Source organism: Periophthalmus magnuspinnatus, chromosome 15, assembly GCF_009829125.3.
Source record: "Periophthalmus magnuspinnatus isolate fPerMag1 chromosome 15, fPerMag1.2.pri, whole genome shotgun sequence".
NCBI lineage: Eukaryota > Metazoa > Chordata > Actinopteri > Gobiiformes > Gobiidae > Periophthalmus > Periophthalmus magnuspinnatus.
Window position 1 is genome coordinate 20,008,071 of NC_047140.1, and position 15,019 is coordinate 20,023,089.

Here is a 15,019-nt window from a genome sequence, read left to right on the forward strand (position 1 = left end):
CGGGGCTTTCACTAAATCTTTTCTTGAACACAAAACCTCTTATATACCACTGGATATACACTACTCCATAGCTTAAGAACCGCAGCTTTTTAGGTGCATTCTCGCTGTGTTTTGAGCTGTTCTAAGTGTGGATCCGGGCTGCTCTCTGACGTTTAAGCTCCTTCTAGGACAAACACAATTTGGCTGTCAGATGAATGAGGAGAAATGGTTCGGGGGTGGGGGTAAGGATATAGTGCTATGCTATGTGTGTGTTCTCGCGGGTGGATTGTATTGTTGATTGGACATATTGCACTGCTATGGACAGCTTCACAATATTGCACACATTACTTCAGCCTCACTGCCTCCTCTCTCTCGCTTTATTTCAGTCGCTAAATCTTTCCCGCCCCCTCGAATACTCGTGTCTATGTGTTTTTGCGAGCGTGTGGATTGGTGTCGCTAAAAGGCTCATAATTGATTTTGTTGTAATTGGTCACTGACGGCAGATGCACGAGCATAGGAACAATTTGCGGGATCGATAGTAGGCGGTGCCAGTACTGAGAATATATAGGCAGATGGAATTAAAGTTGTCAAAAAAATCAATGCCGACATACTGATCAATACAAAAACTATGAACCTAGATACTCCTTTGTAGTTATCAATACTTTGAATGTAATTATACTTTTGTTCAGAAATTGGAGCAAAAGGTACGACTTGACAATATGACTAAAGAAATCAATTTTTTTTTTGTTTTTTTTTTTACATATTGATTAATCATATTTTGAGATTACATTTTGTCTTAATAAAAAAAGCTTTCTGTGTCAATGTACTGAACAAAAACAATAGTCCAAATTATTCCACCAAAGTCTGAACTCCACTCTACCCACATACTTCTACTGACACAATACAGGCAGTAGGCCTTTCGATTTAAAAGAGCTAATCGTACTTGATTAAAAATAAATCTTGATCAGAATTTGATTAATTTGACAACCAAAGGAAACTATTCTATGTTGAAGGTTATGGTTATTAAAGGTGCTGTGCCAGACTTTTTTTAAAAACCTTGAGAGACAGAACTAGTTAATTTAAAACAGTTCGCAGTGGTCCAAACTTATTCCTCACTTACGTTAAACATTATGAGCATTCTAATTATTCACCATGATGAATTTATAAGTGCTTTTCAGAGCTCTCAGAGATTAGAGTGGAGTTTTGCAGACACAGAACAGCTAACAGCAACTAGCATGCTAATATATACTTTCTGATAATAAAACAAGAAAATGCTTCATAATTACATACAGACAACATGCAACAGACATATTTTGACCTTTAGAGCTGCATATAGAAATATGGCACCACAAATATTGCTCAAATACATGAGAAAAAATAAGGTACAGGGACTTTAAATGGAGATTGTAAAGGGGACAGATAAGACATGTTCATCAAAAAAGTTGTTTTTTTCCACCATAATATCAAGACTGGTACTAAGTATAATTTTTTTTTTCCCTTAGAGTTTGAAATTTTAGTATCGCGGCAATACTAGACTGGAATAGGACTATTGGATATAAGAGGAGAAGGTTTTTAATATGGCCACCGTGTCGGATTGAAAATTCTCAGTGGATCAGAGAAATCTCACAAAGCACAAAGCACTTTTTTCCATTTGATTTTTTTCAGCTGTCATTCTGCAGTGGTGCTGAAATGTAGACTGACTGGCACAGCGGGAGAGCCCTGAAACAAAGGGAAAATACTAAAGGAAATATAAAAGTGACAATGATGTACTAACAACTCCAAGTCCAAACAGAAAAACAGACCTGATAGAGTGATATTCTGCAGGTTTATACTCACTCAAAAAATTGATAAATATTTTCTGTTGCTTTGTTTTAGCTTTTAATTTGCTCAGTTAGCCAAAGCAAATCATCTTCCTCCTACTCAACAGTGAATTCATACTGACTTTACTGTTTCATATATATCGGTTGTCCTTACAGTTTCAGTTTGATATATCCAGGCTTGGGATGGACTCGAAGACTGAATTAAGAAGAATTGTCAGTGAATTTGATCCAAGAATGACTTAGACTTTAAAGGTGCGCTATGTAACTTTTTCCTGGCGAAGAGTCCTTCACTTGCTCGGTGGTCAGTGGTCAGATCCACAGATTGGCGCTGTGATTCCAGCTACCACAGATGAATACTGTTGTTGTGTCCTTAGCCCCGTATCTGCATACACTGGTGCATGAGTGTGAGAGTGTGTGTGTGTGTAAATAGGTGAGTGGTTCCTCGATATAAAGTGCTCTGAGTGCCTTGAAGGTGGAAAAGGCCTATATAAAAACATAACCATTTATCATTTACCATTTGCTTGTCTCCCTGAAGATGTTATTGCTTTGTCCAAAATGTTCCACAGTATGGCATTAAACATCTATTTGCATGAATAGGTGGGAACATGCCACCTGCAGACAAAGTTCCAGGTCAGATGTGTGGAGTGGTGACCCTGCTCACAACAAGAATGCATGTTTTCTAAAATGTATTTATTTATTTTCAGCAGTAAAAACTGTCATGATAAATGCATGATATATACGATCAATGCCATATTGTGGAACATTCTTGGCAAAGCATGGAAACAAGCAGGTGATTGCAAAGTGTCTGTTTAACCATGAGAAAACTTTTTTTTTTTTTTTTTTTAAGTTTAAATTTAAGATACCTTTCAATTATTATAAAGTTAAGACACAAACACTAACTTAAGATTTCATTTAGTAATTTGAAATGTCCAAATATTAAACTCTTTCATGTGACAAAAATGAATAAAAAAATGAATAAAAGGAGTTAAAAAGAACTGTTTTTCTCCCGAACTACATAAAAAGAGAACATTGTCAGTAAGTACAGCCCCACAAAAGCTCTTAGCCCTATGTTTACCGCAGCCTCTGTCCAGGAAATGTGTCAAATCCCCCATTGATTTGTTTGTTTGTGCATTTAGCGCTTTAGTTCCAACACTTGCTATTTGAATACACCAATTGAATGAGTCCATTTCTTTCCTGTGTGTTCTGTTCATTTGGGGCACGCGTGTTTCCTCTTTCTGCGTTGTGACCTTCGTGGTGACAGCTGATGAATCAGAGAGTCAGGGAGACACTCGCGCGAGCTTCGTCACGGCCCGTTAATATGCATGCAAATGTAGCACTTGACATTTCTACTATAGCGCTCGCGGTTCGGGACATGGGGGCAGCGCGGGTGGGGGGAGTTGGGACACAATGTAAACCAATGAGGAGCAGAGAGAGCAGGAGAGATATGGGAACGGACAGGATTAAGCCCCAGTGAGTAATTGACATGGTATATGAGAAAAAACATCAATAGCTGGACCATTAGCCACCTGGGACGGAGTAGTGTAGTAGTGTGACCAAACTGAGCATGTGCAAACTGAACTGAAGTAAGGTCACGAAGCTCCACCACTACGTGTGTCTTATGATAGTGTTAATATTAGTGTTGACAGATGTCGCAGTTCACATTCATTTCATTCTATAATAACTTGTTTAATTGGCCATCACTGCACGTGTATTTTTTCCAAGCAAAATAACAGTCAACACTAGACCTTTCACTCTGTCTGATCATGAATGAAGAACATTTTTCTCTACCTGGGCATCTCTATATGTGATACACAGAAACACAGGACAGGCAGGATTAAGCCCCAGTGAGCAATTGGCATGGTATATGAGAGGAAAAACATCACTAGCCGGACCATTAGATACCTGGGACAGAGGATAGTGTACTAGTGTGATTATTCTGAGCATGTGCAAACTGAACCCACTGAGTTAAGGTCACAAAGCTCCAACACTAAGTACTTCAGTGGATTAGAGATGTCAGAGGAGGATTTTTAAAAGGAAAATCTGCGTCCAACTGGCCCCAAACATTCACTATGTAATAATAGACTGTAGGTATAGTGTGCTCGGGGAATACATTTGGTAGATTGGTTTGATCCTGTCCATATGCTGCATTATACATAATACTCAGATCCACTTATTGCACTAAAATAATAGGGCTGAAGCCTACATTTTATTATACTTGCACAGTGTTAACTTTACCAATTTTTTCTTATAATTTTTATCTTCATTTTTGAGTGCTTATTTCTATTCTATTCTCTTCTCCTGCTGTTCTTTAACTGTGTGCTGCAACACTGGAATTTCCCCATTGTGAGATAAATAAAGGTTATTTTATCTAATCTTATTGTTAAAGATGTAGTACTGGCGTGAAATGAAACCAGACACTTAAATTGCAGTTTCATGTTCAAATGTTGTATAGGTAGATGTATTTAATTGTTTATTGATCAAATGGGCAGAGAGCGGCAAAATGACATGTCCTCCTGGAAAAAAGTTATTGACTGATTGATGTAAACACATCCAATGGCTTACACGCATCACATTGAAATTTCATATTTAACAGTTAAACCTGTGGGAAAATGATACAAAGGGGAAAATAATGTGAAAAATCCTCCAGTTATCTATTTTGGAGTAATTAATAAAGGACTGGTATATTTTTTTAAGCAAAATAACCTTAATTGTCATTTTTATTCACCAACCCATTTCAATGATGTTGATAACATCTTTTAATACACATATGAACTAGAGCTGACGCTGATCACTAGGGCAGTAGCCGATCGATTAATCAACGAAAAAGAGGACGTGTCAAAATATATAAAGCCTATTACATATCTCTGTGTATCTGCACTCACAACACAGCATCTGCACTGTATTTTATATATATAAAGACAGGTTAAACATGTGAATCACGAGTGTAATCTTCCTTTTTACTACAGCATTTACGGAGAGAGGGGCAACAGTTTTCTAAACTAAAGTGAATTTGAGTTGATGGAGCTGGAAGTGTGTCCCATGCTCACTTCCTATTTGGAATGTAGCGGCTAGCAGGCTAACTATGTCCTTTTATATAAACGATCTAAGCTTTTACGCATATATACCTACACCTAAAAATACCAAATCTTCAGCTAACTTACCCCACAGCTTATTTCTACAGTTGTGTTATATAAATCCTCATAATAAAAATAAAATAATCAACTAATTCAAATTTGTATCGACTAAGACATCCTCAACCGATAAATCGAATTCGGGCCTAAAGCCGTACTGATCACAAACAGTATTACATTCATATCTCTACCACTGCATCTCTACATACTCAGATGCATACTTTCATGCATCCTTATGGGGCTGGTATAAATCCTAAACCCCTAGTGACCTTTGCTGGAGGCCTCTCATCGTATCTATACGACTGTAAATCTTACACAGTAATTACAGACTCACAACCTACTGAGCTGTGAGCGGAGGAGACGCAGGCTTTTAAAGGGGAACCAACGGGGAGAAGGATCTGAGAGGTGAGGAATCCTGGCCTGATAATAACTCAAGCCTCATTTTAACCAGATTTTAGCTGCACCTGCTCCAAACCGCCCCTGAATAATCAAAGAGGAGGATGTAGGTTGGACAGATGGAGCACGAGATGAGAAATGGGAGGATAGATAAGGAGAATATGTTGGCAACAGTGAGAGATGGAGAGAGGAAAAACAGACTGACAGAAGCAGTGGTTTTTACATGAAAGTTACATGAGGGGCGTACAAGCTGTCGTAATGCACTGGCAGGTGAGTGCACTGGTCATACAGGTCAGGGGCACATCGGCAACCTCTGTGTTTGTGTTTTGAATGTGTTGAATAGTACACATGAACCTGGTTTTAGAAGGTGCACTGCATATATATATAGTTTTTGTTTTGTTTTTTTCCAAATACTTACAGAAATCTAGGGATGCACTGATACAGCTTTTTCAGTTCTGACACCGATATTGATAATTTAAGGTTTGGGTACCCGATATTAACAGATACTAGAGTAGTGACTGAAAAAAGGCAATGAATTTTCATCAAAACACAGTTAATCGATCCATTAGTGTTCAACCGCTTTGTATGAATAAAAGTTCAAACATTATGAAACGTTCTAGGCCAACATTAGCCAGTAAATTGTCTTATTACATCCAAAAAAAAAGGCTCAAATAGAAAAAAGGCTGAACTGATATCATGGAACCGATACCCGACCCAGCTAATTTTGGATCGGTGCCAATATCCAATACCAGAATCGATATCGGTGCATCCCTAGAAATGTTGATTCCACAATAGTTTTTCATTTTATCTAGACTTGAAATTCAAACAAAAGTTATTGTCCTCGTCATGCTGGTTTGAAAAGCTCAGGTAAGGTCTGTGTTGATCATGCACTAAATGGTACACATGTCTATAAAGATGCATTGCGTAACTTTTTTTGCCATCTGAGTGTCTCCATAAAGGGATATTATTGCTTTTACCTGTTATGATCTACAGAATGACATTAAACCTGATATCATCAAGCATTTATTTTTAATAATATTTGTTTTTATTGCTCAGAAATACAAAACCAAGAACATCACCATGGAGACAATAAAACAACAGACCCTCCACTAGAAAAGTTACACAGTGCACCTTTGAATACATTATTTAAAATGTTTTTCTCAACATTTAGAGGGCATCTTAACAACTCATCTATGAACTAAGGTGACATTGACAAACAACAAAATTTTTTATCAGCCATTTTTAAACCTTTTGACTTCGACATTATCAAAAATATACTTTGGCATTATCTTGTACATGAATTGTCACCCTCCTCACCCATGGGCCCAAGTTGAAATAACACCAAGCAGTTAGATTTAGGGTGGTAATCTTGGTAATCTAAGGCCAGAGGAGACAGGAAAGAAGATGTGCTTTTAAAAACTAGCATATTACTGCTTCAATGGGCTTGCATGACAGGTTTTGTACTTTTATTCTTGTGTTGCAGTAATTACCTTCATAGGATACTGTATTTTCAAAGTTTTAACTAGTACTTAGTTGAACCCCAAATTTAATAATAACTTTTAAGAACTGCCTTAGGTGCTAATGTCTATTCTTGAGAAAATGTCTGGTTTTGGTCCTCCGGGAGATAGCACATTTGTGGAGATATGAAGAATGTTGAGGCTGACCTGTGGTACGTTCTCGCGGATGTTGGTGCTGTAGGGCAGGTTGGTGAAGATTGGGTCCATGTCCTGAACGTCAGTGATGGAGATGGCCAAGTTAGCCAGGCGAGAGAGCGGCTTCTTTTTGTCTTGGTCCTGGTGAAAAAATATACAGAATAGTCTTGTCACTATACAAAAATTTCAAACTCAATTTCACAATAATCAATATCGATTTCGAGACCATGATAATAAAAACACTCCTTATTTAGACAGCAGAATGTCATTTTCAACATTAAATAATAGTGCATTCTTTTATATTACCATTTGGTGTTATGTCTGCATCGCACGGGTAGGTTCCATAGTGGTCCATATGTTCTGATACGGCTCAAGATCATTCTAAACTTATTCAGGAAAGGTTCATTTCTGTCCTGTCAATGTGACTTTTTTAGTATCAGTACTTGTTCAAATAAGTATCTAGTTCCGGTACTATTGATTAATATCTGATTTTAGACAAAACTAATACAGAAAAAATATTTTTGTTGCTAAAGTTAGTGTACTACAGGGTAAAGTGAAATTATTTGTAGAAAAAAGACAGTAAATAAATTGAAGCTCGAACAGAGACACAGTTTTATGGTACAGTATTCGCACAACAGAATAGAATAGATTAGATTCAGCTTCACTATCATTATACTTCTACAGATACTGTGCAATGAAATGCCATTTAGCATCTAATCAGCAGGGCAGTGAGGTAAGTACAGATTTGCTAGTACTATTGTATATAGTATTAGCATATTACCACTTACTCAATAAAGAAATGTAAAAAATACTTAACAGTCAAAATATTGAGACAAGTATGTGTATTTACCTTGTTGCAGTGTTTGTTGTTTTTTTTTATCATTGTTCTTTCACTTTTTCTACTAATTTATTAATGTCTTTTTTATTTATATCAACATTCAGTTCAATGGTTTTAGCATAAAGGAAAAAAAACAATAGCATCGTGCCCTTCTTGTGCTGTCAAAATGATAAAATAAAGTCTGGAGAAAAAATGGTGAATACTTTTACTCTGACATTTTAAAAGGTGCACTAAGTAACTCTTGTCTCCATCGACATGTTATTGCTTTGCCTAGAATATTCCATAGTATTGCATTAAACACATCTATAGTGAAGAGCAGGTGGCGAGGAGATTTTTAGAAACGTCAACACCCGTAATGAATACATGCTAGATATGACATTGTAATGATCTGATATTTTGTGTTTAACTCAGGATTGGCATCTTTTATTGTTCTTTTAACTGTTTGTGTTGTTGCTGTTGTTGTTAATGTAACCGCGTTTGTATGTGACAAGTTGATGTGAGTTTCTATTCGCCAGATACTGGTTTGTTTTGGAGACTGGCTCTGGTGAGTTGAGACTGCTGTTGTTTTGCTCTTGTTTTGGCGTGGGTAATGGCCTACAGTACAGTACAGCCCTTGTGTTCAGAAAATAAACAACCAGAAGAATTTCAGAGTGTTTCCTTACACCAGAACACTAATGCCATACTGTGGAGGATTCCAGGCAAAGCAATAACATCTTCATGGAGAAATGAAAAGTTAGGCAGAGCATTTTATGTATGCTCTTTCCTATGCACTAACCGTAGCGTTGATAGTCAGCTGGTAGGAGGCAGTTCTCTCATAGTCCAGAGGTTTGATGACTGTAACTGTCCCTCGAGCTCCATCGATGGCAAAAACATCGGAAGGCGGCTGGAAGGAGAAGAGCACGCTGCCTCCAGTGCCCTGGTCCGGATCTGTGGCATTTACAGTGAACACGGCCGTTCCCCTCACCGTGTCCTAGAAAACATACAAGAGGTAAACTGGTTTTAAAGGGAGGACCAGAGAAAAGATTCAAGAAATGCACCAAATTGTCTGCTTTCAATGCAGCTTAAAGCTTTAACATAGAACTCCCCCTCATTTTAAAACTATAAACTTTTTCACTTTTTGAGTCCTTTTGCCAGATGCTGTTTATCTGTTTATGCAACTGAAATGAAATAGTAAATCCAAATATATAAAGGAAGGATTTTTAGTTTTGGAAAGTTTTTAAGCACTTCAAATTTACATTTTAAAATTTGACAAGTAGAAATAAAACTTCGGGATCGACCCCCACATGCACTCCCTGTTTACCCACCAACCATAGGTAAAAATGGGCACATATGCAAAAATGTTCTGCTAAAGTAGTCCTGACCAACCAAAGCTCAAGATCTGAAGTTGGGTCCCTGGGCACAGCAGTACAGCACCCACTGCTCCTGACAGGTTGCCCCAGCGGCACTGAGGAATGGGTCAAATGCAAAGGACAAATTTTTCTATGGGGGAACAATAGACACTAAACTTCCCTTGTATTAGATAGTTAAAGTCACATGTGTTTCAATATATTTCATCCTATTTTTTGCTTCTGGGCTGTAGTTACAGTCATAGTCACCTTGAAACACAAAACTCATATTGTCCTCGTCACGGCAATGTTGAAAAAGTCGTTATAAAGAATTTGTCTCAAAAGAATGACACATTTCGGAAACTGAACAATCTGTAGACGTAAAGACCTATTGATCTGCTCCTGACTGACGACACATTTATAGTGTACATGTTTAATTCTGTATCCATCTTTTGTCCCTCTTCTGTCCTCTAACTTCAACTAAACACACAGTTCACCCTCTTTACCTTGTCCTGAAATGTCCTTTCTGTTAGCTTCCTTCAAGTTTTTAAGCTACAGTGCCACAAATGTAGAGCTACTGAAAAGTTTCTAACCAAGGACACAGTAAATGTTGGAGCCTTGCATTTAAAAATGCATCAATGTATACCACCTTCATGTAGGGGTAGATATTGTTAAACAGAAGATGGAACAATACTTTTTAGGGCCAGTACTTGTGGTTCTTTTTTTACTATTTGAGCTGTAGAAGTTGGAATTATGAACTTCTATGACTCAAACTAATTACTAAAGTGTTGTATTCTGTGTTTTATTTATTGCAGTTGGTGTTTATTTAGAATACATTTCATTTAGAATATTTTTGGGGAGGTAATTCTGCTTTATGGTTTGGTTTCAATATCATCGTTTATCGTCTATATTTAGCATAAATCACGTTTCAAAATGTGTTATTGTGACAGGCCTAATATTCATTCATTTATTTATTAATTTAGTATAGATGCAAAAAAAAAGTCACATAATGTATTAAACTAGGTATTATTGTAAGTGCTACTAAGAAATGTAATGGTTGCCAGGGTTTACAAGCCAGAAAACATTCATGTGAGGAAGGGCATCTGATCTAAAACAATATGAAAATCCCCACTTTCATGAAAGTAGACCATCTTATGTAGCTCCCTTCATTTGAAAAGCAGAAAGAGGAGATGCACTATTTGAAAATTCATATGAGGAACGTATCCAAACCTGTTTTTATATTTATAATGATCACAAACATAACAAGAGACATGTGAATCTGCTTGTCTGCACTTTTCTATCTGAACCCTCTAATCTAGTCCCAAACAACAATTTCTCACCTAAACAAATCAACAGTGTTTCTGTCTGATATAATTATCATGCCTGACAGACCGCACTCGTGAGCAAACTGGAAACACCTGTAAAAGTAAGCTGCAGCCAGAAGCTTCATATCACAAATTAACTGGAGGAAAACACGCAAAAACCTGAATGAATTAAATAGTTGTGCGGCTCGTGTTTGTTGCTTGTTGACGTGTGCACCTGCATATCTGCCTTGGCGGTCTGCTTTATCTGCCGCTTTGAAGTGAAGAAGCCAGTTTAGCTCAAGTATTAAGCAGATGTGTGTTCAACTTATTGGAAAGCGAAACATGTTTAAAGTGTGCGACTTCAGGAGTGCTTTTTGTTCCCTGAAGCTAGCGTCATCTATATCTCTCCACGCAGGAGCACCAGAGACAATGGCTCATTAAGATTGCCTGGTGTCAAATGCCCAAAGGTGGGTAAATAACATCACAGGCTCAGGTTCAAGTGCTCACACAAACTGGGATTTTGATCTGCAGGATCTGACAGAGCGCTGCGTTCAAAGGGGTTCAAAGCCTGATGGAGTAGAGCGGATGACCACAGTGTAATGTGATATGAGTGAGAGGGGAGACAGCACCGCCACTGTGGAGATGTGAGAGGAGGAAGGCTACAAAACAATAGAATTAAATATGAAAATATTTGCATCTTAGAGGAACTTATAAACCAATCACGTAATGAGCCAAACTATTTTTATTTTTGTTTTCTTGCGTTTTGTCATTTGATGTGCGTGTTTGCCTGACGAAGTTTTGTGTTTCTGAAGGGATAAAAACAAAGGAGATAACCACAGTAAAAGGCAAGGAGTAGCTGTTAAGGGGCTCATATTACGCTAGTTTCTGATCTGTTATCTTATTTTCTCATCACAAACATACCTGGAGTTGTGTTTTGTTTCATTCACACATATTTAAGACACATTTAAGCTCTGGAAGTACCAATCTCTACTTAACTAAAGGTAAAAGGGAGTTGGTAACCTGAAAACTACCAATCCATGACATCACAAGGTGGAACAGTGCATTTTGAGCTTTTGGAGGAGACAGGATGATTATAAAAGGTAGTTCAGTTAAAGTGTTTTATCACTGATCCGAAGGTTGGTGGTACGAAACCCGCTTTTGACATAAACATCACTGGTTGAGCGGTCAGATCCACTGACCAACAGACTGGCGGTGTGATTCCAGCTCCCACAGATGAATACTGTCGTGTCCTTGGGGAAGACACTTAACTCACCTTGCCCCCAGTGTCTGCGTACACTGGTGTATGACTGTGTGTGACTGGGTGAGTGGTTCTTTGATGTAAAGAGCTTTGAGTGCTTTGAACGTGGAAAAGTGCTATATAAAATGTGACTATTTATCATTTAAAAGGTTGCTCGAACATGTGTGAATGAAACAAAACAGAACTCCAGTTATGTTTTTAATGAGGTGACAACTTTCTAACATGGCTAAAAGTTCACAAGAGTTAATTGTGTGTAGGACCTTTAAAAAGTGTATTGTGTAACTTTTCAGGTAGCGATCTGCCCCCTGGTAGTCTCCACAGAGAAATCCTTGCCCGGAATATTAATATGGCATTAAACGGATCTATCCCCATGGAGACAAGCAGGCAATGCCACAAAGCTAAGGTCAGGAGGCTCAGAAGGTCAGAGGTTCGAAAACGAATTCATGTTTTTCTTGTTTTCCCTTATAAAAACAAAGGTAATTATACAAATGCTAGAAAAAAAACAAGTGTAACTGAACAAATGCTACTGAATAAAATATACCATGAACTGTGCTTTAAATAAACATAAAAAAAACATTACTACAGAGAGAAGAAGGAATTCTAATACCTGGCAAAAAAGCCTGTTTAAAGAAGATTTTTTCTTTTTTTCACATAATAAAGGTGCTGTCTTTGGTGTGTGTATATATATAACAAAAACTTCAAGTAGCCTCCAAGTGCCCAGATCAAGTGTCTCTTCAAATACGGAGTGCAAGTTTACCTAGCTAGAAACATAAAAGCACTTTAGAATGTGCAAAGGTAGACGTATAAAAAAAGCATCCCAGTCAATTTGAGGGATGTCCTTCATCCCTTTTAAAAATGTCACTATCAAACCTAACTTTTACACTTGCGTAGACATTTATATACAGCAATACATTTCACCATATTTCTCCAGCTCAACTATCTGTAAAATTCCAATGATAAATGGTGTGTGAAGTTGGCTTTGAAAATGCGACTCATCTGATATTCAAAAGAAAACCCAAACGGCCTTATTTGAGGGATTTTTATCTATCCCCAATCTACAAACACAAAATAAGGCGACCACAGAATCTCATCCGACTTCAGGAGTGAATCAATGGCAGAAAACCTTTGCTAATTTTCACTAACATTTTTTTTTTTTTTTTTACTGAAATAATGCTTTTAAGATTTTAAATAAGTAAGGTTTTTTTTGTACAGTTTTACATTTGTCAATTTAGAATATATTTATCCAACAATATATAACCTGTTTTGAGCCTGTTATTGAATAGGAATACAAGGAAAGTTACAGTGAGTCCTTTAATTTTTGTTTATTTGATTAATTACAAGCCAGGTCAGGTTAACACATTTTGAAACACGATATATACCGGTAGATGCAAAGAAATACTGCATTAAATGATGATACTGAAACTACTACTATTTCACTGGCACAATAATAATGCAAGATAATCCTAGTAAACCCTTTTTTTTTTTTTTTTTTTTTTTTAATAGACCATCGGTAACATTAAAAAGGCATGAGCTGCAACATAGAATGGACTATTTTTGGTTAATAATTAGCTATAGAAGTCACGTATTCAACTTTTTAGAGCTCAAATGAAAATGTGAAAACGTAAAAGTGTCCTTGTCCTTTTGGTAATGATCGAAAGGACAAGATCGTGGATACAAGCGGTCGAAATAGAGTGAGGTGCTCAGTCACATGGGAGGAGCTTGGAGTACAGCTGCTGCTCCTCCACATCGAGGGAAGTCAGCTGAGTTGGCTCGGGCATCTGATAATACTGAAATCGCAAAAAGTCTAAATAATACGTGGAATATGTCTTGGCTGTTGGGTTAAATAAAAAAATACAAATAAATGGCCCACATATGACCTCATTACTGTTGAATAAAGCTATATACAGTACGTGAGTGTCATTATTCCTCCACATGAGTAAAAACCCATATTAGTCATGGCCCATATTCTTGCATATAGACTAAGTATGTGAGAGAGTGGGGGCTATTTCCTTTGGGGAGCTGCATGTTAAGTGGTGAGACAGTTGGCGAGGGATGAAGAGACTACCCCACTGCGCCTTATCTGAAGTGAACCTCCTCTTCCTCCTCTCAGAAACACTACTTATAGGAGAGTGGAGAAAATATAGAAGATGGAGATTTAGAAAGGAAGCTGCCCACTGTATTTTGTGCTTTTTGAGAGCCTTCAAAACAGGAAGAAAAAGGGATGTATTGTTTGCAAATCTGAAGAGTGACTTTTTCCATAACAATCCAGTGTCCAGTAGGGCTGAATAATTTTGAAAAAGTGCACTATTTTCTGACAAGCATTGCGATTGAGATTAAGTATAGGATTATTTTTCCAAGTGCACATTTAGCATCCATATTTGAGAGGCAGAAATATAAACTGCTAAACCAATACAAGAATGCCATGCATTTCAGAACATGTTTGTCGAGGTCTAAACTACAAGCACAGCAGATTGTTTCTCTGTATTTTATTTTTTTACATAATTTGAGTATATATTTTGTGGTTTGCAGAAGAAATTATGCAGTCTTTGTAATTTGTTGTTCAAAAGTAAAGAGAATGTTTTCATTCTTATGTAATGACCAAAATCACAGTTTGACGTATGGTTTGGTATGCCATACCATATTATTAACAGCCATTACTGTTCTGCAGTGTCTTTTAGTAATTTTAGATACTTTTGTATAGCTTCTGATTCAGTGATCTAAAACTGTGTACAACGGGTCGAGAAATAAGACCAAAGCTTATAATTGCTTAAGTGCTTGGAGTGAATTGTATATTTTTGGGAAGCCCAAACAGCACAAATTTAGGCAATGGCACATAATTGTGTATATATTTGCATATGAAAGACATAACCATAAAAAACACATTTAGACACTCAAAAATGCCAAGAAAAGAGCTTCTGTTGTGTCTAGAGGAAAATAAAAAAATACAAAACAGAGACTTGAGGAAAAATGCATTCTTCTTATATACTTCAAACACGCAATTTAAAGATTTTTCTACAGATTTTTTATTGTAAGTATGCATAGCCTACCTTTGCCTGGCAAATCCAGAATATCTCTCTGTATTTTTTATACAGATTGATATTAGTATGGTCCCCATGCCCTTGGTTGCCTTTTAAGCCCGGTCAAACGTGATTGTGCAATCAGATCTGTTTTTTTGTTTTTTTTCAGAGATACGTCAAACGAAGGAGCTCCCTGGTTATCTATGATTTACAAATAAAGTCTAATTTAACTCACCTCAGATTAACAGAGTTTAGTGCTTTACTCATTGAGTCTGCAGAAATTCACCTTTTTCAGCCCT

At 37.1% G+C, this 15,019-nt stretch overlaps 1 protein-coding gene across 1 annotated transcript in view; it reads right to left on the reverse strand.

The window, feature by feature from the left end:
* Positions 1-15,019, reverse strand: part of cdh23 (cadherin-related 23) — a 246,948-nt gene that overhangs the window by 151,821 nt on the left and 80,108 nt on the right. The window contains exons 6-7 of the mRNA XM_055227160.1: positions 8,592-8,786; positions 6,991-7,119 (exon numbers count right to left, since the gene is read on the reverse strand). Of these exons, the coding sequence (XP_055083135.1) occupies positions 6,991-7,119; positions 8,592-8,786 (324 nt within the window). The remainder of the gene's footprint in view (positions 1-6,990; positions 7,120-8,591; positions 8,787-15,019) is intronic.